This window comes from Otolemur garnettii, unplaced genomic scaffold (assembly GCF_000181295.1).
Source record: "Otolemur garnettii isolate 467f Iridium unplaced genomic scaffold, OtoGar3 scaffold00162, whole genome shotgun sequence".
NCBI lineage: Eukaryota > Metazoa > Chordata > Mammalia > Primates > Galagidae > Otolemur > Otolemur garnettii.
The window spans coordinates 110766-132996 of NW_003852557.1; the positions used below are offsets into that span (position 1 = coordinate 110766).

The 22231-nt window shown below is 51.8% G+C and overlaps 1 protein-coding gene and 2 pseudogenes across 1 annotated transcript; all 3 read left to right on the forward strand.

Moving 5' to 3' along the window:
* The first annotated feature begins 9345 nt into the window (after positions 1-9345).
* On the forward strand, positions 9346-15121 carry WFIKKN2 (WAP, follistatin/kazal, immunoglobulin, kunitz and netrin domain containing 2). Its single transcript, XM_003800013.2, has 2 exons — positions 9346-10523; positions 13071-15121. Exons 1-2 carry the CDS (start codon positions 10017-10019, stop codon positions 14589-14591), a joined length of 2028 nt encoding a protein of 675 aa, XP_003800061.1. The 5' UTR covers positions 9346-10016; the 3' UTR covers positions 14592-15121.
* A 4966-nt stretch (positions 15122-20087) lies between these two features.
* LOC105888025 lies at positions 20088-20333 on the forward strand (annotated as a pseudogene).
* A 123-nt stretch (positions 20334-20456) lies between these two features.
* Positions 20457-21152, forward strand: LOC100952562 (annotated as a pseudogene).
* The last annotated feature ends 1079 nt before the right edge of the window (positions 21153-22231 follow it).

The window sequence follows — 22231 nt, forward strand, 5'->3', positions numbered from 1 at the left end:
GGTATATGGGGCCGGCGCCCTACTCCTTTGAGCCACAGACACCCAGGCTGTCTTCTATTACACTGATCCATATGTCTATTCTTTCACCAGAACCATGTTGTCCTCATCACTGTAGCTTCACAGTAAGTCTCAAAGCTGAGTAATGTCAGTTCTCCAGCTTTATTTTTCTTCTTCAATATTGTGTCAGCTATTCTGGGACTTTCCAGATCATACTTTCCATATAAACTTTATATTTTTAACATTTAGATCACAAAATAGTTTGTGACATCATTTTGTCGATATCATAAAATAGTCTGCTGCCATTTTGATTGGGACTGTGTTGAATCTATACATAAAGTTCAGAAGAACTGACATCTTCATAATTTTGAATCATTTAATCTATGAACACGGAACATCTCTTGATACAGGTGGATTTTGATTTCTTTCATCAGAGGTTTGTAGTTTTTCACATATAGATCTCATACATATTTTTCCAGACTTATACCTCAGTCTTTCAATTTTTTTTGGATGTTAATATAAATGATTTGTCTTTTTAATTTCAAATTTAGATCGTTCATTGCTGGCATAAAGGAAGACAATTGACTTTTGTATACCAACCCTGTATCCTGAAACCTTGATGGAGACAAGAGAAGTCCCCCAACCCTCGGCCTCTGGTTGCTCCCAACCTTCCCAAGTGATCTTCAACTTTTAGAATAGGAGTAGACCACATATAGAATGGGCAGCTATGGTTTTGTAAAACTTGTTTCAGTTATTTGTGTGAATATATGTACTAAATCACAATAAGAAATGCACTTTTCTCTCTTTCCTTCTCTCTCCCTCTTTTTCTTTCTTTTTAGATGGAGTCTCACTGTCACGCAGGCTGGAGTGCCATGGTGTTGTCATGGCTCACTATGAACCTCAAACTCCTGACCTCAAGGTATCCTCCTGCCTCAGCCTCCTGAGCAGTGGGGACTACAAGCATGCACCACCACGCCTGGCTAATTTTTCTATTTCTTTTTTTGTAGAGATGGGGTTTTTCTCTGGTTTAGGTTGGTCTCAGGTGACCCTCCTGCCTTGGGCTCTACCAAACTCTATTTCTTACCATGTGTCACAGTTAAAGCATTTAAAGTCTCTGCCACGGAGGAATTTTCTTCCTGAAGGATCACAGATTAAAGGTGGACTTGGTTCAGGCCCTTGTTCAGTGCCTGTCTCCCAAAGGTGTGTCCTATGCCACCAGTGCCTCCTGCTCTGGGAAAGGGATCAAGACTTCTAGTGGCTGAGTTCAATTCTCAACTGCTCTGGCCACCCAAGTCCCACTGGGTGTCCTACTCGTAAAGCACTACTGCTAAAATTCTTTGAGGGTATTTTGACCCTCAGTTTCTGTTAAAGAGTGGAAAAACAATTAGAGTTTAAAGAAAAAAAGCACTGAGTCTACCAACTGGTCAGAAAGGAGAACACAATCCAGTGAAGCAAGTCCCCGAGTATTTTTAGGAGGAAGTAGAAAGGTCATGGTCATTGTGCCATTTAACCATGACCAGGAAGGGCTCCTGAGGAGTTTGAGACAGGTGTATTCGCTTCCTAGGGTGTAATTCATTTCCTGTTCGTTCATTTCCTGCTTTAACAAATTACTACAAACTTTGTGGCTTATAAATTTACTCTTTCACAGTGTGGAGCTGAGAGATCTGAAATCGAAATGTCAGAGAGTCATGCTCCTGGGCTAGGGGTTCCATCACTCCAGTCTCTGCCTCCATCTTCACTTGGCTCCCTCTTCTTCTGTGTCTCAAATCTCCCTCTGCCTTTTCCCCTTCCCCCCTTCCCTTCCTTTGGAGGGTACAGTTAGGTTACAATGTTGGTGTTCATTAGGTAAAGTCCCTGGTATGGTTGTGTCCAGCATCTAGGAGGTGTGCCCTATACCCCCATATTGTGCCCATTACATGGGAGCACTCCAATACCCCTCCCTCCTCCCCTCTTCCCCTTCCCCTCAACTTGAATTGAACTGAGTTTTTCTCTTGTGTGGGTACTAGTTCATCTACTGACTTCATATTAGTATTAGATACTTACTTCCTTTTCCATTTTCATGATACTTCACTAAGAAGAATGTGTATTATCTTCCAGGAATTGTATAGTTTTCTGTTTTACATTTAGCTCTTTGATCCATTTTCAGTTAATTTTTATGAAAAGTGTAAAGTCTATTGGTCTAGATCAGTGGTTCTCAACCTTCCTAATGCTGCAAACCTTTAATACAGTCCGAAGGGGTCAGGACCCACAGGTTGAGAACTGCTGGTCTAGATGGAGTTTCAACTCCATCCAGGTTAATACAAAAGATATATAGTCTCCATCTTTTTATGGCTGAATAGTATTCCATGGCATACATATACCACAGCTTATTCATCCATTCATGGGTTGATGAGCATTTAGTTTGTTTCTATATCTTGGTGATTGTAAACTGAGCTGCAATAAACAATCTAGTGCAAATGTCCTTATAATAAAATGATTTTTTTTCTACTGGGTAGATGCCTAGTAATGGGATTAAATGGAAGATCTATTCTGAGTTCTTTGAGGATTTTCTTCTTTCCAAAGAGACTATATTAGTTTGCAGTACCATCCCCCTGCCTTTCATATAAGGACTTCCGTCATTGGACTTATCTAGGTGGACCTCTTAGATAACTATCCCAGATGATCTCATCTCAAGATGCTTAACTCTGTTGGGTCTATAAAGACCTTTTTCCAAATAAAGTCACATTGCAGGTTCTGGAGGGTACAATACGAACATATCTTTCACAGGAAGCTGTCATTCAACCCACTACCCTGAACATTTACGCTTTGCCATACGTTTTATAACCCACTTGTGGCTTCTTGTTTTTGTTTGCTTTGTCATTTAAAAACTACAGCAGGGGGCAGCACCTGTGGCTCAAGGAGTAGGGTGCCAGCCCCATATACCAGAGGTGGTGGGTTCAAACCCAGCCCAGCCAAAAAAAAAAAAAAAAAACTGCAACAAAAAACTATAGCAGGGCATTGGAAAGCATGTGATTTCTACAATAAAAGAAAAGTTCTGTATTCTCAGATTGGAAACTTGGATGTCACTGAGCTTTCTACTCTAATAGGAAGGATTCCTTTAGGATTCCTTCAATCCCGTATTGAATGGGATTTTTCACTCTACCATTCACTCTACCATTTACCAGGCAGAGTGAAAGCACACTTTTAGATGAATGCGTCATCTCTCTGTGTCCTTGTCCCCAAAGAGCTCCCAAGACCCCTGAGAAGGACACTAGGGAATAAGACATAATGAAACAAGGTGGCTAGTCAGTGCTGTAAGACAGAAAGGTACAAGGCTCTGCAAAAAGGTGTGCCCACCACCTGTGGCTAGACTGTCCCACATACAGAGGCTGTATGGGGCTACGTACAGCCATATCTTTTTGTATTAAAATAATATCCTTTTTATTAATTTGCACAGAATTTAATGGTAAAGATAAAAATAGATAAATTTAAGGACTCATTTTCATTTCCTAATCCTTGTAGTCAACTATATCTATGTAACATATATAGTGTATTCGAATTTCCAATCATAAAGTCACATGTACAAAAACAAAAAAATATGTGGGCTGTGTGCAAGTGGCTCACACCTATAATCCTAGCACTGTGGAAGGCCAAAGCAAGAGGATTACTTGAGCTCAGGAGTTTGAGACCAGCTTGAGCAAGAATTAAAAAAAACTATAGCAGGGCTCAGTGCCTGTAGCTCAGTAGCTAGGGCACCAGTCACGTATACTGAGGCTGGCAGGTTTGAATCCAGCCCAGGCCTGCTAAACAACAATGACAACTACAACAAAACAATAGCCAGGCATTGTGGTGGGCACCTGTAGTCCCAGCTATTTGGGAAGCTGAGGCAAGAAAATCGCTTAACCCGGCTTGGCGCCTGTGGCTCAAGCAGCTAAGGCGCCAGCCACATACACCTAAGGTGGCAGGTTTGAATCCCCAGCCCGGGCCCACCAAACAACAATGATGGCTGCATCCAAGAAATGGCCAGGCATTGTGGCAGGCGCCTGTAGTCCCAGCTACTTGGGAGGCTGAGGCAGGAGACTCACTTGAGCCCAGGAGTTGGAGGTTGCTGTGAGCTGTGATGCCATGGCACTCTACCCAGGGGGATAGCTTGAGGCTCCGTCAAAAAAAAAAAAGAAAATCGCTTAACCCCAAGAGTTTGAGGTTACTGTGAGCTATGATGCCGTGGTACTACCAAGGGTGACATAATGAGACTCTGTCTGAAAATAAATAAATAAATAAATACTATAGCATGAACCTCCCTTTCGGAGGTAGCTTTGGTCTTCCTCACCTTCTGAGGTCAGGAAGGCCTCTGAAAGATATAGTCTAGACCCATTCTGAGATGGGTCTAGAAGCAGCTGGCCAGGAGAAAGTGGAACCACCCAGGAGGTGGGAGACAATGTCTGTGTGAGCGCCTAAAGAAAAAAGACCATCTGGAGCTTTTAAATATTTGAAAGAGCAACATGGCAGTTTCCACGGTTTGAGAGTGAGAGGGATTGTGTGATAAGCCTGGAGAAGTAAACTGAGGCAGAAATTCATGGCAGTCCAGGTAAATGCTTTGGCGTCATCATAAGGCATGTGAAGCCATCCTTAACCCAGAGTCTTGAAATAATGGTCAGTCAAGTTTCTCATCCCCACCTCCCCACACACAGTTGTACATTTGGTATCATTGGAATGAGTGTTAAGGATGCACCTGGCTTTAGAGAACACGGGCAGGAAAGCAGAGTGACCCTAGAATCTCAGCCCTTCTTGTTCTCTCTCATCTGAAGGAAGAAAAAAGGAAAAGGGAGTAAGACAGAGAGGGCAGGAGCCAAGGAGTGTGGATATTGAATAGCTCTGGTAATCCTTTAGGCCGGGGACGGCTGGGTGGAAGGGAAGCCATTATTCTAGCTGTTGCATTTCTGCTGAGCCTCCAGGCCTGGGGAAGTGGAACACCCGCCCCCTTGCTCTCCTGCAGCAGAGCAGCATGGTGGAGCCCACACCAGCCCCGCAGCCTCTGGCTTCTGCACACCCGTGTTTGTCTTGGCTGAGAGCTATGTGGGGCCTTGTGAAGCTGATTCCATCAAGGCAAAGCTGGAGGAATCAGGACGTGGACACAGAGGAGGGAGCTGGAAAAGGGCCCGAGATGGGGAAATGGAGGTGGTCCCACACTGAGCTGATGGCAGACCAGGCCGAGAGCCCAGGACTCAGGATGCTCTGTGTGGTGCTCAACCCAAGCACCCAAGAGATTCCCACGTGAGTGAGGAGTCTGACACAGGCCTGAAATCCTCCAGGAAGACATCAGCGTGCCCAAAGGAGCCTAGCATCGTGCCTCACCAGACGTGCTCCTCCTGTTACTGCTTTGAGACACACAGACACCCTCAGACACCACACTCCAGCTTCCAGAGCTCAGCCACACCAGCAGTCCTTCCTGGCCTGAGCAGGGGTCTCCAAGGAGACTGAGTTAGCTGGGGGCACTGGGCTATGCCCCACCCCTGCAAACCCCATAATTCTCAGACCTTGGTTTAGCACGTCCCCCAAGTCCCTGGCTCAGCAAGGACCCTTCTGTGTCCTGTTTCACACAGATGCTGATGGGTCACGTGTCCTCCATCCGCCTCCACCATCTGCTGAGGCCCCATAATTATTCCAAGGCCCGGTGCAGCCTCACTTAGAGGGGAGAGTTCACACAGCCTTGTAATGTAACCCAGGCCGAGGCCGCACAGGCAGGGGGTCCCCAGCTGGGTAATGAGCCGTTAGCATTATTGAATCCCCTGGCTTGGCTCTGACTAAATCCCTGCTTTAGCTGAGGAGGCCTGGACTACCCATCCAATACCCTCTCCACTGGGACTTCTTCCTTCCCAGCACCCCAATTCCTGCTCTTCAAATCCTTCCTACTCCCCAAATAAATTTAAATGACCCAGACCAAGGCAGGAGGTCCTGCTGGCCTCCCCCATCCACTAGGGAGAAGGTATGGCTGCCCCAGGTATGGGGCCCAAGCAGGGCAGGCCAGGATAGGCTGCCAATGTGACTTTGCTGGGGCCACCTGTGCGGGCTGCAAGACCTGCAGCTCCCACCCCCACCCAAGCTCCTAAACCTGCAGGCTTCCTTCTCACCTCCCCTTTCCGGAGGCCTGGGCCCCATAGAGGGAGGGCCTTGGCAGAGGCAGCTATGTTGAGAGCCAGGCCTTTCCAGGCAGAGGTGTAGGAAACAGCCTTCTCTACTTTGCTTGTAGTCTTCTGCTCAGGCTTGGGCCCTGCCCAGTATCAGGTCTGTGCAACAGCAAACCCTGGCCTCCTCCCACCCCCAGCACTGTAAGGACCCCCAACTCAGGGTTCACTATTCTTATTTTTGTACATTTGTTTTCTGCCCAGACTGTACCCTCTCTGTTGACAGAGATCATTGTTGATCTCTCTGTGCCCAGAACTCAGCACACAGTAGGTGCTTTAAAAAAATTGTGGAAAGAAAGAAAATAGACAGAGCAGGTGCAGCCAGAGGTAAGAGGTTTGGTTTGTGCATGAGTGCCATGGCGTCTCACTGGGTCCCCATCACATGTGTGGCTGATTTGGGAAATGGTGTCAGCTGTGTTGTCCTGTCAAGACCCTAGTGGCCCAGGAATTGTTCTGCTCAGGGTGAACCTGAGGTCAAGGGCTAAGCAGAGTTCACTGTCTGGGTATGACCTCCTGCCTGGGCACCTAGAGCAGGGGCTGACCCCACCCTGGAAGCTGCCAGGGGTCCACAGTGCCCTGACCCTGACAGTGGTGAAGGCCAGAAAGGGCTCTTCTGAGACAGCTCCGAGTATGGCCCTCTGACCTCTCACCTGGGTGGCAAGAGAGAATGAGCTATGCCTGATGTCCTTGGGCAAAGGGTAAAAGGCAGGGGACACCCCCTAGGTGGGCCAAGCCTCAGCTCAGCAGACTCAGCCCAGGCTCTGTCGTGCTGGTGGCCTGAGCCAGGGAGGCCTGGTGGATGGTGTGAGTGGGTAGTTGAGTCACTCTACTGGGCCTGGGCCTTTGGTATTGTGGGTTTGCTGAGGGTGGGGTCTGTGACACCCACCAGAGAAGAGTGTGAAGGAGCCAGGAGAGGGAGCCAGAGCTGCTGGGAGGGCGGGCCCATGAGGAGGAGACTTCAAAGCACTCTCAGAACAGCTTATAAACAAGCCAGGCAAGCGGTGGGGCCAGCGGGGGCTCTGGGATTCTGTAGAGGCTGGACACTTGCATGGGGCGTGTAAAGAGCACAGGCCTGGGGGCAGGCAGGGAAGGCTGTGGGAGCCCGGCTGGGCCCAGCCTAACCTCTTCATGACTTGGTTTCCTCTCCCGCACAGCAGAGCTCCCTCCTGGGGCTGCTGTAAGGGTCAGCAGGACGGTGCAGGTGAAAGCTCTGTGTGGGCGCCAGGCCTTGATCAGATGTTATTTATTATTCTGAGCTGTGTTTTGGTGGGAGACTTGGAAGGGCTGAGAGGGAGAGTCAGAATGTTCTAGGGCCTCAATCTTCCCTGACGCTGTTTTGAGAGCTCTCAGAGCAGAGTGGCCAGGAATGGGGCCTGGGAAGGAGAGGCCCACAGCTCACATAGGACCAGTCTGGGGGTGGACCTTCTCTTCCAGCTTCCCCCCACACACACTCCCCCCACCTGCTCTGTGCCTGCCCCTCTCCTCCCACCCTACATGGTCTTGAGGGGCACCCCAGAAACCAGCCTCCTCTCCTTGGATACTTGTTCTTATATAATGGGGCTGTGACAGTTTTCCTAAGTCCTACTTAGAAATGTGTCACTGTCCATTTCCCTTTGTGATATCACAGGAGGCTGCGCACACCATGTTGTTCCAGAGCTTGCCGAGGCCCCTGCTCGGAGCAGCTGGAACACGGGTTTATGAAATTACAGGGAATTCAAAGCAGCCGGCGTCGCCCGCTGTCTGGCTTCATTACTGGGACCAGCCTTGGAGGGAAGTTTATTCCAATAATTTAGAGGATTAGGATCTGACACCCTTCATTAGCGATTTGACATAAGCAGAAAAGACAGATCTTGCAGAACGACCCACACGATGGGAAAGAATCAGCTCAGGCAGGGAGAAGGCAACACAGCGCACAGCTGGGAAGAGGAAAAGTCCGTAGGGTGGAAAAAAGGATTGTGTTGGCTTTTTGCAGTCACATGGTGAGTTTGGTTCCTGAAGGAGAATGCGGGCTTGGGGGAAGGAGAGGCCGGGGCTCAGTTTTCCCATCTGTGAAATGAGAGCACTGCGAGGGCCTTCACGGTCCTTCCTTGCTCTGACGTGTGTAGTACCCATCCATCTGCTATCCCTGGGACACTGCAGCTCCCTAAATCCCTTGTGGTTTGGCCTTGAAAAGGTACTTCTCTTTTCAGGGGCTCTCTCAACACCTAGGATTGAGTGACCACTGCAAACACTCAGTCTGCTGCCTTTAGATACAAGGCATTTCTGCCACAGGGGTGAGAACTTACCTCCCCCAACCCCACCACTGACAGTTTCTGGTTCTCTTCCCAGCCCCTCCAGAAATATCGCCCCTGATGCTTCAAAATTTTCTTTTCTTTTCTTTTTTTTTTATTTTTGAGATGAGTTTCACTTTGTCACCCTCTGTAGAGTGCCATGGCATCATAGCTCACAGCAACCTCAAACTCTTAGGCGCAAGCAATCTTCTTGCCTCAGCACCCTGAGTAGCTGGGACTACAGGCACCTGCCACAGCGCTCTGCAATTTTTGTTTTAGAGACAGGGTCTCGCTCTTGCTCAGGCTGGTCTTGAACTCCTGAGTTCAGGCAATCCACCCACCTCAGCCTCCCAGGTGCTAGGATTATAGGTGTGAGCCACCGCGCCCCGCCCTGCTTCAAAAATTTCTTGTCCGGTCTGTAAAAACTAGTGTTTGGGCCGTGCCCTGACAGCAGTTCTGACAGATGAATGAGGGTGGACAGTTAGAAGGCCTCTCCACAGCCCTCAAGCTGGCATACCCAATCTCTGGGTAATGGCAGGGTGCTTAGCCTCTTTCTGGGTCCTTTCCTCCCCGCTAGCATGGAGGTGCAGTCTGCTGTGAGGACCCAAGGAGGTGATAACACATAGGGACCCTGTACGCCTTTGAAGCCCACTATATGTCAGCACTGGTGTTAGTATTACCACTTACTGTGTGCGAACTTGGGCAGGTCGCTTGCCCTCCTCGACCACAGACCTTTTCCTCTGCGGAGCAGGGAAGTGTGATGACACCAGTAAAGCACCAGCACTCAGAAAGAGCTCCCTGAAAAGGGCATGGCCGTGGTCCTTGGCTCCTTGGCTAGGTCGGGCGGCGGTGCAGCGCAGTCCTGAAACACTGTTGCAGCTGCGCGGAGGTTTTCTTGGAGCCGACAAGTGTGTCGATGGAGGAGTGAGGAATGTGATACGTCCCGGCAGCCGGGGGAGCCGGAGCATATCTGGTATGTGTCTCTGGAATGATTTGGAGAAAATTCACCAAAGTTGGAACATAAGACGCAAACTGCCCGGGACACAGAGATACAAGCTGTCCGTTCGCACCCCACCCCCCCAAAAGGACCTGGGGCTGGGGTGGGAGTCGGCTTACACAGCACAGCGGCATAGCTCGGCTCAGGCCCGCCCTGGAATGGCCGTGAACTTGTTGTTTTTCCACGTCATTTGCTCTCAAATGTACTATCGAGCTGGGCGATGCTAACCAGCGGCTACAGGTCCCCCCTTGTAACAAGCGATTGTGTGTTCATTAGAGGCGGCTAACGGGGGAGGAGGGGGCCCAGTCCCAAAGGGGGGGGGGGAAAGGGAAACAAACCCTTCTTTACAGTGAGCTTGCGTGTCCTGAAGCCAGCTTCCCCCCAAAGCACATGCCATTTCTGGCCCTTGAAGGGGTTAAAGGCCTCCTGGAGTCAAAAACAAGCAGGTGTCCCACCGTGCCAGATACGCTGCCTAAACTGCTTCCAGCTTTTTTTTTTCCCTTCTGCAATAAGTCTGTGATCAACCACAGGACAGAGGCGCCAGCAGCCTGCCTGTGACAGGCATCAGGTTAGCCTGCTCCCACTCGGATGGCGCGCCCAGGATATAAATCCAGGCTCGGGGCCCCTGCTGCGGCTCCTCTCCCTGCACGCTCAGGAGAGGGAATTTCCTTCCACAGACCTTTCTTTTATCTGAAACCGCACGCCCCAGCAGGCTGCGCTGACTTGGTGGAGGCAGCCGGCAGCAGCAGCCTCAGCACAGCCTTAGCAAGGGAGCCTGCTGGGGTGGGAAGGGCAGGTGTCTCCAGCCCACGAGAAGGAGGCCCTTGTGGCCTCCAGCCCATGGCATCATCGCAGGGGAGGTCTCTGGCCAACATTGACCGCACCATGTGGCCCCTGGGGTGCTGCCCATTCTGGTCCCGCTGGGAGCAGGTGGCAGCGCTGCTGCTGCTGCTGCTGTTACTTGGGGTACCGTCGCGAGGCCTGGCGCTGCCGCCCATCCGCTATTCCCATGCTGGCATCTGCCCTAACGACATGAACCCCAACCTCTGGGTGGATGCACAGAGCACCTGCAAGCGGGAGTGTGAGACGGACCAGGTGAGTGAGGGCCAAAGGCTGGAGTGAACCACGTGCATGTGTTAGTGAGATGGGTGGGGGCGCAATGTGGGGGACAGCTCGGCAGAAGGCCCCTGCAGGGCCCAGGAATGTGAAGGAACATAGACCCTGTCCACCCAGGGATAAATAGGGCACAGTGCTTGTTCATTAGCACTGAGGCCTGGCAGGAGAGGCGGGAGTGCTGTCCAAGTTCATCTTGTTTGCCGAAGGCTGCTGTGGCCGACATGTAGTGTGGACTGGTACGACGACACCTTAGCATGTGGGCACCAGCAGCCCACTCAGAGGTGAGAGGGGAATGCAAAGCCATTTGGGGAAGGCCGAAGGTGCCATGACCAGAGAGGACAGGGTAGAATACCTGTCTGCTGACATAGCTGAGGTTTCATCAGCCTCTAAGCCAGCTCCCCAGGGATTTGGACCCTCACTCTGACAGCAGACCAGGCTGACAGCAGGATGGGAACCAAATAGTCACCTGGGTGTCCTCTGGGAAGAAATGGGCTAAGTTTCAGGCTTCCGGGTTCTTCAATCCAGCCCTTCTGCTTCCTATCAGAGGACACTGCAGCAGGGGCAGGCCAGTTCCAGGGCAATTCCCTCCCAGCTCCTGAGTCATTCCCAAGGGCCCCATTCCTGCCCATTCCCCACTAGGAGTACAAGTACCTGCACCTGCTCTGGGCAGAGCCACTTCCACTCGGCCTGGCCAGCTCTGAGGACAGCACAGTCTCCTGGGGCTCCAGGTCTAGGCTGGCATCCCCGGGGAACTTTAGACTGTAGTGTTCCTATAGATACCTGGTCACCCACAGGAGAGCACAGAGCTGCCCTGGAGACAGTGCTGGGGAGACCATTCTCAGGCCAGATGCTACCAGTGGACATGGGGTATTGAGGGAAAGGGAGATAAGTAGTTGGGAGGGGTGGTACTGTTCCTACCCAACTAAGGTCATGCCATTAGTTGGCCATGTTTATAAGAAAGGCTGTTTTCCTGGCATGGGCTGACCTGGCACCTAGTAAGCCAGGTGGGGTCTAGGCACAGTGGACTCTGATTGGGCATGTGTGTTTCAGAGAGAGGACCCTGTATGGAGCTGGGGATTCAGATAGCCTGTGGGGACACTCTAGCCCTTGAGCTAAAGTGTCCTAATGATCCTCCCAGGCTTCCTGTGCCCGGGTCCTTGAGGACCCAGCCTTTCATGGACCTCTAGGTCCTGAAGGAGCTTCCTGGGCCAGTGTCTTAAGGAACCAGGTGATCTGCAGGCTGAGGGGTAGGTTTCCCACTCCTACTTTCCCTCCTCCCCTTATCTCCTCGCAGGGCCCTCTCCCCTGGACACCAGCTCTGAGAGCTGCCCATCCCTGTCCCAAGCCTCCCCTGGTGTAGTCTAGAAGCCTCTGCCAAACAAGGGCTGCAAAACAAAGTCCCCTTTCTGAGCCAAAAGGGGTAGCGCCGTAAACAAGTGAAGCAGGCAGGCTGCACACAGCCGGGGTGGGGGTCACTTCCCCCTCTTAGCTGATGTGGAATGTCAAAGAGGCTGAAATAAAAGTTGGAATGACAAGAGGCCAGCCCTAGTGGGGAGTAATTCACAGAGTTACTACCTGGTGGAGGATTAGGAGTGTTGCCTGCCTGCCCAGTGGGTACGATGTGTTATTGTCGAAAACACCACGTGAGATCCTTGTTTGTGTCGGCTGCAGGAGCGTGGTGCTAATTTCGAGGAATTAAGCTAATGCCTTACGTGGCTCCACAGAAAATCAGAGGGATTACAGCCTGGCAAGTCCCTACTGACCTTTGCCACACAAGGGGACTTTTCTTCTCGTTGCTTCCCCCATGAAATGTCCCATACTGAGCTAAGCGCCTGGCATCCGGGGCCAGTCACACCTGCCTTTACCACTGGCTTTGGATGGATATGGACCCTTACTGGGGCCTCTGTTCCTCATGTGTATGTTGGTCCCCTCAAGAGGATGAGAGGGTGGACAGTTTGGAATGTATGTCCCAGGGTGTTTCCTTCTTCATGTCTGATGTGAACTTACCCCACTAGAAAAATGAGAAAAAGACAGCCTCACTTGTTCAAATTGGACCTCATTTGTAGTAACTACCCAGAGTATAGAAGAAAAAATGCCATTGCAGAATCCCATGCACCAGGAGCTCAGGGTCTTTTTCTCTGGGTGTCACCTCTCTGAGCCTCTTCATTCTCATTTGTGAAATAGTTGTAGGAAAATGGCCCACCTCTTCCCACACTGCTAGCTGTGTGACCTTGAGCAAGTTACTTAACCTCTCTGGGCCTCAGTATTCCCCATCAGGACAGTGGGGATAGTAGCTGTACTCGCCTCAGACTTGTGATGAGTGTAATAAGTTGACAGATGTCAAAGTTCTTAGATGAGGACCCGGAACACTATGGATGCTGTGCAGGCATTAGCTATGATTATCATCACAGGTTCTGCTCATATCACATGGTGAGCATGTGTGTGTTACTCTCCCTGAACTGTGGGCAGGGCCCCTCCCTTCTTCCTTCTCCTCCCCGTTCAGGCCTCTCTCTCTGGCTCTTTCAGGAGTGTGAGACCTATGAGAAGTGCTGCCCCAATGTGTGTGGGACCAAGAGCTGTGTGGCAGCCCGCTACATGGATGTGAAAGGGAAGAAGGGTCCAGTGGGCATGCCCAAGGGAGCCACATGTGACCACTTCATGTGTCTGCAGCAGGGCTCCGAATGTGACATCTGGGATGGCCAGCCTGTGTGTAAGTGCAAAGATCGCTGTGAGAAGGAGCCCAGTTTTACCTGTGCCTCGGATGGCCTCACCTACTATAACCGCTGCTACATGGATGCTGAGGCCTGCTCCAAGGGCATCACGCTCGCTGTTGTCACCTGCCGCTATCACTTTACCTGGCCTAACACCAGCCCCCTGCCACCTGAGACCACTGTACATCCCACCACAGCCTCTCCGGAGACGCCTGGGCTGGACCTGGCGGCCCCAGCGCTGCTCAACCACCCTGTGCACCAGTCAGTCACAGTGGGCGAGACAGTGAGCTTCCTCTGCGATGTGGTGGGCCGGCCCCGGCCTGAGATCACCTGGGAGAAACAGCTGGAGGATCGGGAGAACGTGGTCATGCGACCCAACCACGTGCGCGGCAATGTGGTGGTCACCAACATCGCCCAGCTGGTCATCTATAACGCCCAGCCCCAGGATGCTGGCATCTATACTTGCATGGCCCGGAATGCTGCTGGGGTCCTGAGGGCTGACTTCCCGCTGTCAGTGGTTGGAGGGGGTCAGGCTGTGGCCACCTCGGAGAGCAGTCCCAATGGCACCGCCTTCCCGGCAGCTGAGTGCCTGCAGCCCCCGGACAGCGAGGACTGTGGCGAGGAGCAGACCCGCTGGCACTTTGACGCTCAGGCCAATGACTGCCTTATCTTCACCTTTGGCCACTGTCACCGCAACCTCAACCACTTCGAGACCTACGAGGCCTGTGTGCTGGCCTGCATGAGTGGGCCGCTGGCCGCCTGCCGCCTGCCTGCCTTGCAGGGGCCATGCAAGGCCTACGCACCCCGCTGGGCCTACAACAGCCAGACGGGCCAGTGCCAGTCCTTTGTCTATGGTGGCTGCGAGGGCAATGGCAACAACTTTGAGAGCCGAGAGGCCTGTGAGGAGTCGTGCCCCTTCCCTCGGGGGAACCTGCGGTGTCGGGCCTGTAAGCCGCGGCAGAAGCTAGTGACCAGCTTCTGTCGGAGTGACTTTGTCATCCTGGGCCGGGTCTCTGAGCTGACTGAAGAGCCTGACTCCGGCCGGGCCTTGGTGACCGTGGATGAGGTCCTGAAGGACGAGAAGATGGGCCTTAAGTTCCTGGGCCGGGAACCACTGGAGGTCACTCTGCTCCATGTGGACTGGGCCTGCCCCTGCCCCAACGTGACAGTGGGTGAGACGCCGCTCATCATCATGGGCGAGGTGGACGGTGGCATGGCCATACTGAGGCCTGATAGCTTCGTGGGCACATCAAGCACCCGGAGGGTTAGGAAGCTCCGAGAGGTCATGCACAAGAAGACCTGCGATGTCCTCAAGGAGTTCCTGGGCTTGCACTGAAGCCCTGCTCCACCCCAGGCCCCTCCCACTTCCCCACCCCTCCCTGACCCCCTCCCACTTTCCCCCACCCCATGCTCCTCAGTCAGCAAACTGGGTGAGGTCAGATTAGACAGTCATGGGCCAGCAGGGAAACATCCATCATCATGTCAGAAAAAAGCCACCAGAACATCTCCCATCAGCTTTTATTCTTTGGCTTCTGTAAGGGGTCTGGTTTTTAGCTGAGGAGGACAAAAGGGGACGTCAATACACATGGGTAGGTGGTTTCCGAAGACCAGTCTGCTCAGGCATTCTCCTTCCTTTGCCAAGCCCCCACCCCTGGCTTTTCCTAGCCACCTTGCCCATAGCCAGGCCCCAGCCAGGATTCAGGGCACAGCTGCTGTGTGCTGGTTATAGGAACAGTTGAATGAGGTGGCTTCCAAGGGGCCAGAGACAGAAGGGCCCAGGGACTCATGCACAAATTCCCCACGGCTTCCTAGAACCCTGTGAGCAGAGACCACTGGGTGTTAGAGGTCAGGTGCAGTGGGAAGCTGGAGGCACAGTCCAACCTAGCATTCAACTTGTGCTGAGAGGAGGCTTCTGGGACAGGTGCCTCTGGGGGGTCAGCCTGTGTCTCTAAGGCCAGCATGGCACCAGCAGAACACATCTTCCCTCTTGGCTGTGTTGGTCCATTGATCAACTGTGTTCAGTTCAACCCAGCGGACATTCTCTGAACACCTAGTGGGTGCCAGGTCCTAGGACCACAGATTTCTGTTAAGTCACTACCTGGCTCAGAGCAGCCAAACACAAATGCTGTGATCCCAGTCCCCCCTAGAAGCAAACCCATGGCTGAAACCCCATTTGATGGGTGGTACGTTGTCATAGGTATCGATCGGCTTCCTTGGACATAAGGTCCCAGAACCCAAGGGAAAGAAAGGAGACCAGGAAGGGGGTAGCGGAGGAACTAGAAATGGGGACTCAGGCTGGAGGAGGAAAGGAATGCTGCTCAATACTCCCATCTGGTGGCGGCCTCGGGAGTCCGCGGGAACCGGGAAGAAGGCTCTAGGTGAGGCCTGGAAGGGAAGGTTTGGGGATGTGGCAGCTCTTGGGTGATTTGCTTGTTTCCAAACTTCCTGGCCACTTCCCCACAAGATCTGGGAACCCCGCTGTCAGCCCTACATCTTCTCCTGTGCCCTCCTCAGCCCTTCGTCTATCCCTGCCCCTCCAAAGCTAGAGAAGGTCATTGTGGGGCATCCTCATTTCCTCCTCAAATATAGGGAGGAGGAAACCAATTAAAAGCTCATAGTATCAACAGCCCTTCCTGTATGATTCCTTTGGGCTCATGTGGGGTAGGGGGCAGCGAGGGATAGTGGTAGTGATGATTTGCTTGGTGACCTTACAGAGGGATATTTGGCCAGTGGGACCATGTCTGGGTAACAGAGGGACAGTGCTCAGGCCCACTTTGAGGCTCCAAGCTCCCTTAATGGTAGTGCTCAGTGCAGCCAAGCTAAGATTGAGAAAGCTGAGGCCACGGAGGCCGACAGGGTTGGGGCATGGGCCCAGGAGTTCTGACTCGTAATCTGGGTGCTCAGATTCCATTATGATAGTACATGGGTCAAGTGCATCAGCCAGACCCTGCTACTGATGCTATGGGTTCAGGTGGAAGAGACAAGAGTGGGGCAGGCAGAGGATGAGCCACTAGTTATGACTCCCTAGGGGTGGGGCCTGGTCCCCAGAGGACTCTGCAGCAAAGCCCTAAGTGTGCCCAGGGCATGGGGCTTGGTTTTGAGAATGGAGAAGGTGACATCTTTGGCCTCAGGGGCGCTCAGGGCTGCTTCTTACCCTTGGAGACATATTCAGGAGTCCTGCTGCTGTGGCACACCTCATAGCTTGTCTGTCCCTACAAGAGATACCACTCCCCTCCCCAAAGGAGGAATCCAGGCCAGGCCTAGTATAGCACAGCCCTTCTCACCCACAGTAAGGGCAGGGGATGGCCTGGGGGCTGGAAGACGCGCAGTTGGAGGTTCTCAGGCTGCCAGTGGGAGAACACTGAGTCCAAAACAGCCACAAAGATGGCACCACTGTGCTCCAGACTGGGCAGCACAGTAAAACCTGTTTCTAAAAACCTGTATGTATAAAAAGATGGTATAGTCCCTGCTCAGGTCAGTTGCCACAGGGTAAGAATGTCTGTCTCCTCAGCCTCCCTCAGAGGCCTGGGACATTCAGTCCTACCTGTGGCACACTACTATACAGCCTGAGGGAGTGAGTTCCACACCCCAGCACCGGTCACTTTCCCCTTCACCCCCACTTGCAAAAATATGGAGCCTGAGTCCCAGGTCTGGGCCAGGACAGCAGGGACCAGGTTGCACTTCTGCTTTCTGGTGTGGGTGTGAGTTCAAGAAAATCCCATATGAGGGCTCACTCTCACAGATCACTGCCCATACTCAGCCCCAGTCCCTGGGTACCTGGCATACTCCAGCCCCAGCTTAGCAGAGTGAGAAAACAGAGCCTGTGGTTCAGACTCACCGAGGTCTGAATATGGGCTCTGCCACTTATCTGCTGTCTCTCTGAGCCTCAGTTACCTCATCTGTAAAACAGAAGGTAGTAAGAGCATTTCACAGAGACTTGGGGATCTTGACCTCATTAGCCTTCGAAACTGGAGAGCTGCTCTCCATGTCTTCTCCTTTCAGCAGCTTGATGGCCAAGGAAGGCTGAGACCTAAAGCCTCTCCCTGGCCTCCTAGCCCATGGGCTTCCCAGGTGCAGTGAACTTGTAGCTTCAGATGTTTTATTCTATTGTTCACAGCCTATGTCTAAACTAAGTACCCCATGTAGGTGGATTTGATGTTCAAAAAATATGGGCACTTAGGGAATGGGTGGTTTATAGTCTATTATAACTTCCTACCTACTACCTGGAATTTCCCTTTTTTTCTTTTTCCTTTTCTGGTTTTAAGACAGGATCTTGCTAGGTTTCCCAGGCTGGTCTTGAACTCCTGGCTTCAAGTGATTCTTCTGCCTTGGCTTCCCAAAGGACTGGAATTAAGGGGTGAGCCACCATGCCTGGCCAGTACTTATATTTCTATCCTGGAGACCAAGCCTGAGCTTTTCGCTTCTGTTACTCTAAGCCTGAGACGATGCCTGACATCTAGCAGGTGCTCAGTGGAGGATGGAATGAGCTCCCAGGGCCTGGTTGCTGGGCAGCCTGGGGAGGTACCTCACTCAGTCAAATCCAGGAGATTTGGCCCCTACCTGGGCCTCAGGACGTAGGGAAATTGAGGCCTCCTTCACCAAAGCCCGATTTGCCTGCTTCCCTGTCTACACCGGATGCTGGCCTCTCCCCTCCCGTGTCCCTGTTGCTCTCTGTCCCTCTGTGTGCCTCTTCATCCGCCCACTCTGGGCAGGTTGTCTCCAGACCAGTCCTGGGGTCTCTGGGGCAGGGCAGCTTGGATTTTTCTATCCTCCGGCCTCCCATACCTCCAGCCTCCTAGAACACTCTGCTCCCTTGTCCAGCTAGCAGCTCCATAGTCTGATGATACCCCCTGGACAGTAGGGCCGGAGAGAGGATCTCGGGAAGGAATCTGACCAGGGAAGGGAGGGAATAAACACAGTGTCATGGTGAGCTCCTCAGGCCGTGGAGACCTCACAGTGTCCCATCATTTATTATAATGACATCAGCATGAAGGAGTGCTTACTATGTGACCAGCAGGGGACACCAGCACCTGTAGTCTCCATTGAAACTGTGAGACAGATTGCTGTTTTGTAGGTGGGAGAATTGAGGCTGGAGGGGATGAGAAACGTGCCAAAGATCACACAGCTGGTGAGTGGCAGAGCCAAGACGTGAGTCCTGCCTGTCTGACTCTGGCCCTCATAATGACCATGTTGTGCTGTTTCTTCTGGTGTGCCAAACACACACACACACACACTCACGAACGCACACAGGCACGCACACCCTGGACAATGTGGCTATCCCACCAGGACCCCAACTATTTCCAAAGAAACTGCCTCCAGGCAGTGCACACACGCCACGCGGGGAGGTTTGTGACCTTGCCATGTGATGTGTATTTCCATCACACTCATAAGCAGTCATGGCCTAGATTCCTGAGCGAGACATCAACCTTCTGCCTGCTCATTCTTCAATACTCAGCTCCTTGGGGAAGCGTCTGCAGTCTGAGTATGTCTTCCTCTGTGGTTGCACTGATCCAGATGAGAATAACTGCCTAGGAGCTCGAGGAGGGCTGGTGCCCAGTTCCTGGAGCTCACAGGGAGCATTGCTGGATGAACAGGGGATCCCAGGACCAACGGCCATGCAGTGCCATTGCACTGGTCAACTGCAAGGCTGCAAAGGGGCCTCACTGGTGTCTTCCCTCTTCCTCCTTCTCTTGCTCTCCTCCGACCTCCCCAAGGAGTCTGGAGCCTCCCTGCTCCTCTGGGGAAGTGTGATTAATGCAGGCAGGGTGGGTGGCAGGATTCTGGGTCCTATTCTTGGCTGTAGCCTCATTCTGGAATGTGCCCTGAGGTCAGGTGACACTCCTCTCTCAGGTTGCATCAGGAGGAAGGAACTTCCAGCTGGAATTCTCCTAGGGGAGAGGGCAGGGCAGGCAGGTGGGCAGGTCTCCCACCCTCTCCGTCCTACCTCTAGGTCTCCTGAGCCCTGCAGTGCTGTTTTTCCAGGGTCAAGTTGGTGTCTCTGTGTCCACATCTCACATTACCCTGGTTCACGGAACTCTGGCACCCAGGTCTCCACAATACTCTGACACCCTCAACCCACCTTGATGAGGGGAAATAGGACTCAGCTCTAACACTGTCCAGACCAGCCTCTCCGGAAGTGGGGCCCGTTTCCAGTATGTCTGTCTGGGGGGTCACTCGAGTGTTTTCTGTCCATTTCAGGTCTTGGGATAATCTGAGGAAATACCCATGCTGGTATATGTTTCTATTCGTGTTTCATATACCAACAGAAACAGAATTTAGTTTCTGGTTTGGCATGAGGGACACATCCAATTCTGTCCGTAATCTAAGAGAGGATAGAGGATGGATACGGCTTTGTCCTCTTCCCATGTGGGCAGCCAGGAACAAAGGGGGCCTGGGGTATTCTCGGGGACCACTAGGAGAGAAACATGGTGGCAGAAGAGGGGAGTGGGCATCTGAGTGTTAGCAATGAAGAATTGGCTTTACTTTACATGCACGGTCCAGTTTAATCCTCACAACCCTCTTTAGGCAAGACAGATCCCGCCCTAGGTCCCAACCTTCAGGAGGGCAAAGCCAGGAGGTGCCTTCGTACCTCTGCCTCTATATCTGTATTTTAATCATCCCAGTTAAAGGCTGAGCATGAACCCACAAGTTCTCCTGAACATCCATAACCACCATTTCTAACTGATCCCTGACCTCTGGGAGCACCAAGGTGAGACCAAAAGTTTATAAAGGTACTACTGAGTTCATGAAAATGAATTCAGGAGACTTGCACAGAGCCTGGTTGCCGCCGGAGATGCCTGAGGCCTCAGCCTTAGGAGAGGTCAGAGACACAATGGAGCGAGCAAGGGATCGCTTACACCTGAGACGGACTACAGAACAGCACGTGCCAGAGGTGGAAGTCCAAGTCAAACGCAGAAGAACAGCCTCACTGAGCAACCAAGAGTGTCAGTTGTACCCGAGGCGTTCTCAGCAGCGACAAGCTCCAGTGGTGGATTTCCAGGCTGAGTTAAGACAGGCATTCTTAGCTGAGATACCAAGAGGTGGTGAAGGCAAAAACCAGGCTTCATCTTCTGTTTGAAGTCTCTGCCCAGCTCGCATTATTTCTAAGAGATCCTGTATCACAACTTTATCCATAGCCTTCCCTTTGGTCTTAAATCAAGGAGTTGTAACTGTGGACATCAGACCTGGTGGAGCAGCAATCATGGCTGTGGGCAAGAGTAGCAAGATACTGCTGCACATGGACTATAGAATGAGATGTATCCTTCAAGACCGCCCGATCTTCATTGGCACTTCAAGGCTTTTGACAAACCTGTGAATTTGATCCTCTATGATTGTGATGAGTTCAGGAAGATCAAGCCAAAGAATGCGAAGCAGCCATAAGGTGAAGAAAAGCGGGTTTGGGGTCTGGTGTTGCTGCGTGGGGAGAACTTGGTATCCATGACTGTGGAGGGGCCACCCCTCAAAGATACTGGCATTGCTCAAGTACCACTTGCTGGAGCTGCAGGAGGCCCTGGAGTTGGTAGGGCAGCTGGCAGAGGAGTGCCAGCTGGTGTACCAATTCCTCAGGCTCCTGCTGGGTTAGCAGGCCCAGTCTGAGGAGTTGGGGGACCATCCCAGCAGGTAATGACTCCACAGGGGACAGGCACTGTAGAGGCTGCTGCCATTGCTGCTACTGTATGCCCCAGGACAAGGGACCCCACCTCCGCCTGTAGGCAGAGGAACACCACCTCCAGGCATTATGGTTCCTCCGCCTGGTGTGAGACCACCCATGGGCCCACCAGTTGGACTCCCTCCTGCTCGAGTGACACCAATAGGTATGCTCCCTCCAGGAATGAGACCCCCTTCACCAGGAATTAGAGGTCCACCTCCCCCAGGAATGCGTTCTCCCAGACCTTAGGATACTGATCGAATTGATACATCTCTGTCACTCCCCCCTCACCCCGCCATGTGTCTTGTGAAATTGTGTACAGTGTTTGTGAGCTTTTGGTCCCCTTTCTGCATGAATAATAGCTAATGATAAATGCATAGAGCAATTAAACTGTGGGGGAAAAAAAGAAAATGAATTCAAATTCAATACAGTTTTAAAATTCATTTCTTCAGTTGCACTAATTATGTTTTAAGTTCCACATTTCTTTCTCTTTAATTTTTTTTTTTTAATTTCAGGATGTTAAGGGATACAAATGTTTTGGTTACATACATGACTTTTGTGAGCATATGTGTTTTTGTTTTTGTTTTCCCCATTCCTGGGATACTTGCCTTCAGAGGATGGTCTCCGTTCCATCCAGGTTGTTACAAAAAGTATTAGCTCACCATTTCTTTATGGCTGAGTACACATATACCACATTTTATTAATCCACTGATGTATTGATCAAGTGCCACACTTCACGTGGCTACCATATTGGACAACACAGACCCAGTATTTCCATCATCACCGAAAATTCTATTGCACAGCCCTTGTTATAAAGGAGTAGCACATAATTCTTGCTTTACTTGGCAGAGGGCTGGGGGAAGGGCCATGAGGGGTGTCTGTGATGAGCTTTAACTCCAAGCTCCTGCGACTCCGGGGATTCCTTCTTTTAGCCACTTGCTGGTATGTGGTCTTATTGGTCCCCCCCCCCAACCCCCCCGCCCCCAGGACAGTACTACAAGGGCTCTTTCATTACCTCCATTGTCTCTGGACCCTGATCTCAGCCCCAACATCCCCTCATCCATTCTCCTAGAAGGCTCATAGGCCTTCATGCAGGTACAGTTAGTGATGGGCTTCCTCAATATCCCAGAGTTCCTAAAGAGGTATGCAAATAAGTACACACCTCCCCCAGCACCAACAGTCATGAGACTCAGGTGAAGATGAGTTCACCAGACTTAGAGAAATATGACAGGGAGGGGCTGCTGATAGGAAGGAGACAGTAGGGACTAGAGGCTAAGTCCCACACAGCACAGTGCCCAGGACAGCTGCTGCCTCCTGGGTCTGACAAG

Excerpts from the sequence above, each read along its gene's own strand:
- WFIKKN2 (XM_003800013.2), top strand. The coding sequence starts at position 10,017 with ATGGCGCGCCCAGGATATAAATCCAGGCTCGGGGCCCCTGCTGCGGCT. Across the intron at positions 10,524-13,070 it reads GGGAGTGTGAGACGGACCAG|GAGTGTGAGACCTATGAGAA; the intron begins GTGAGTGAGGGC and ends TGGCTCTTTCAG.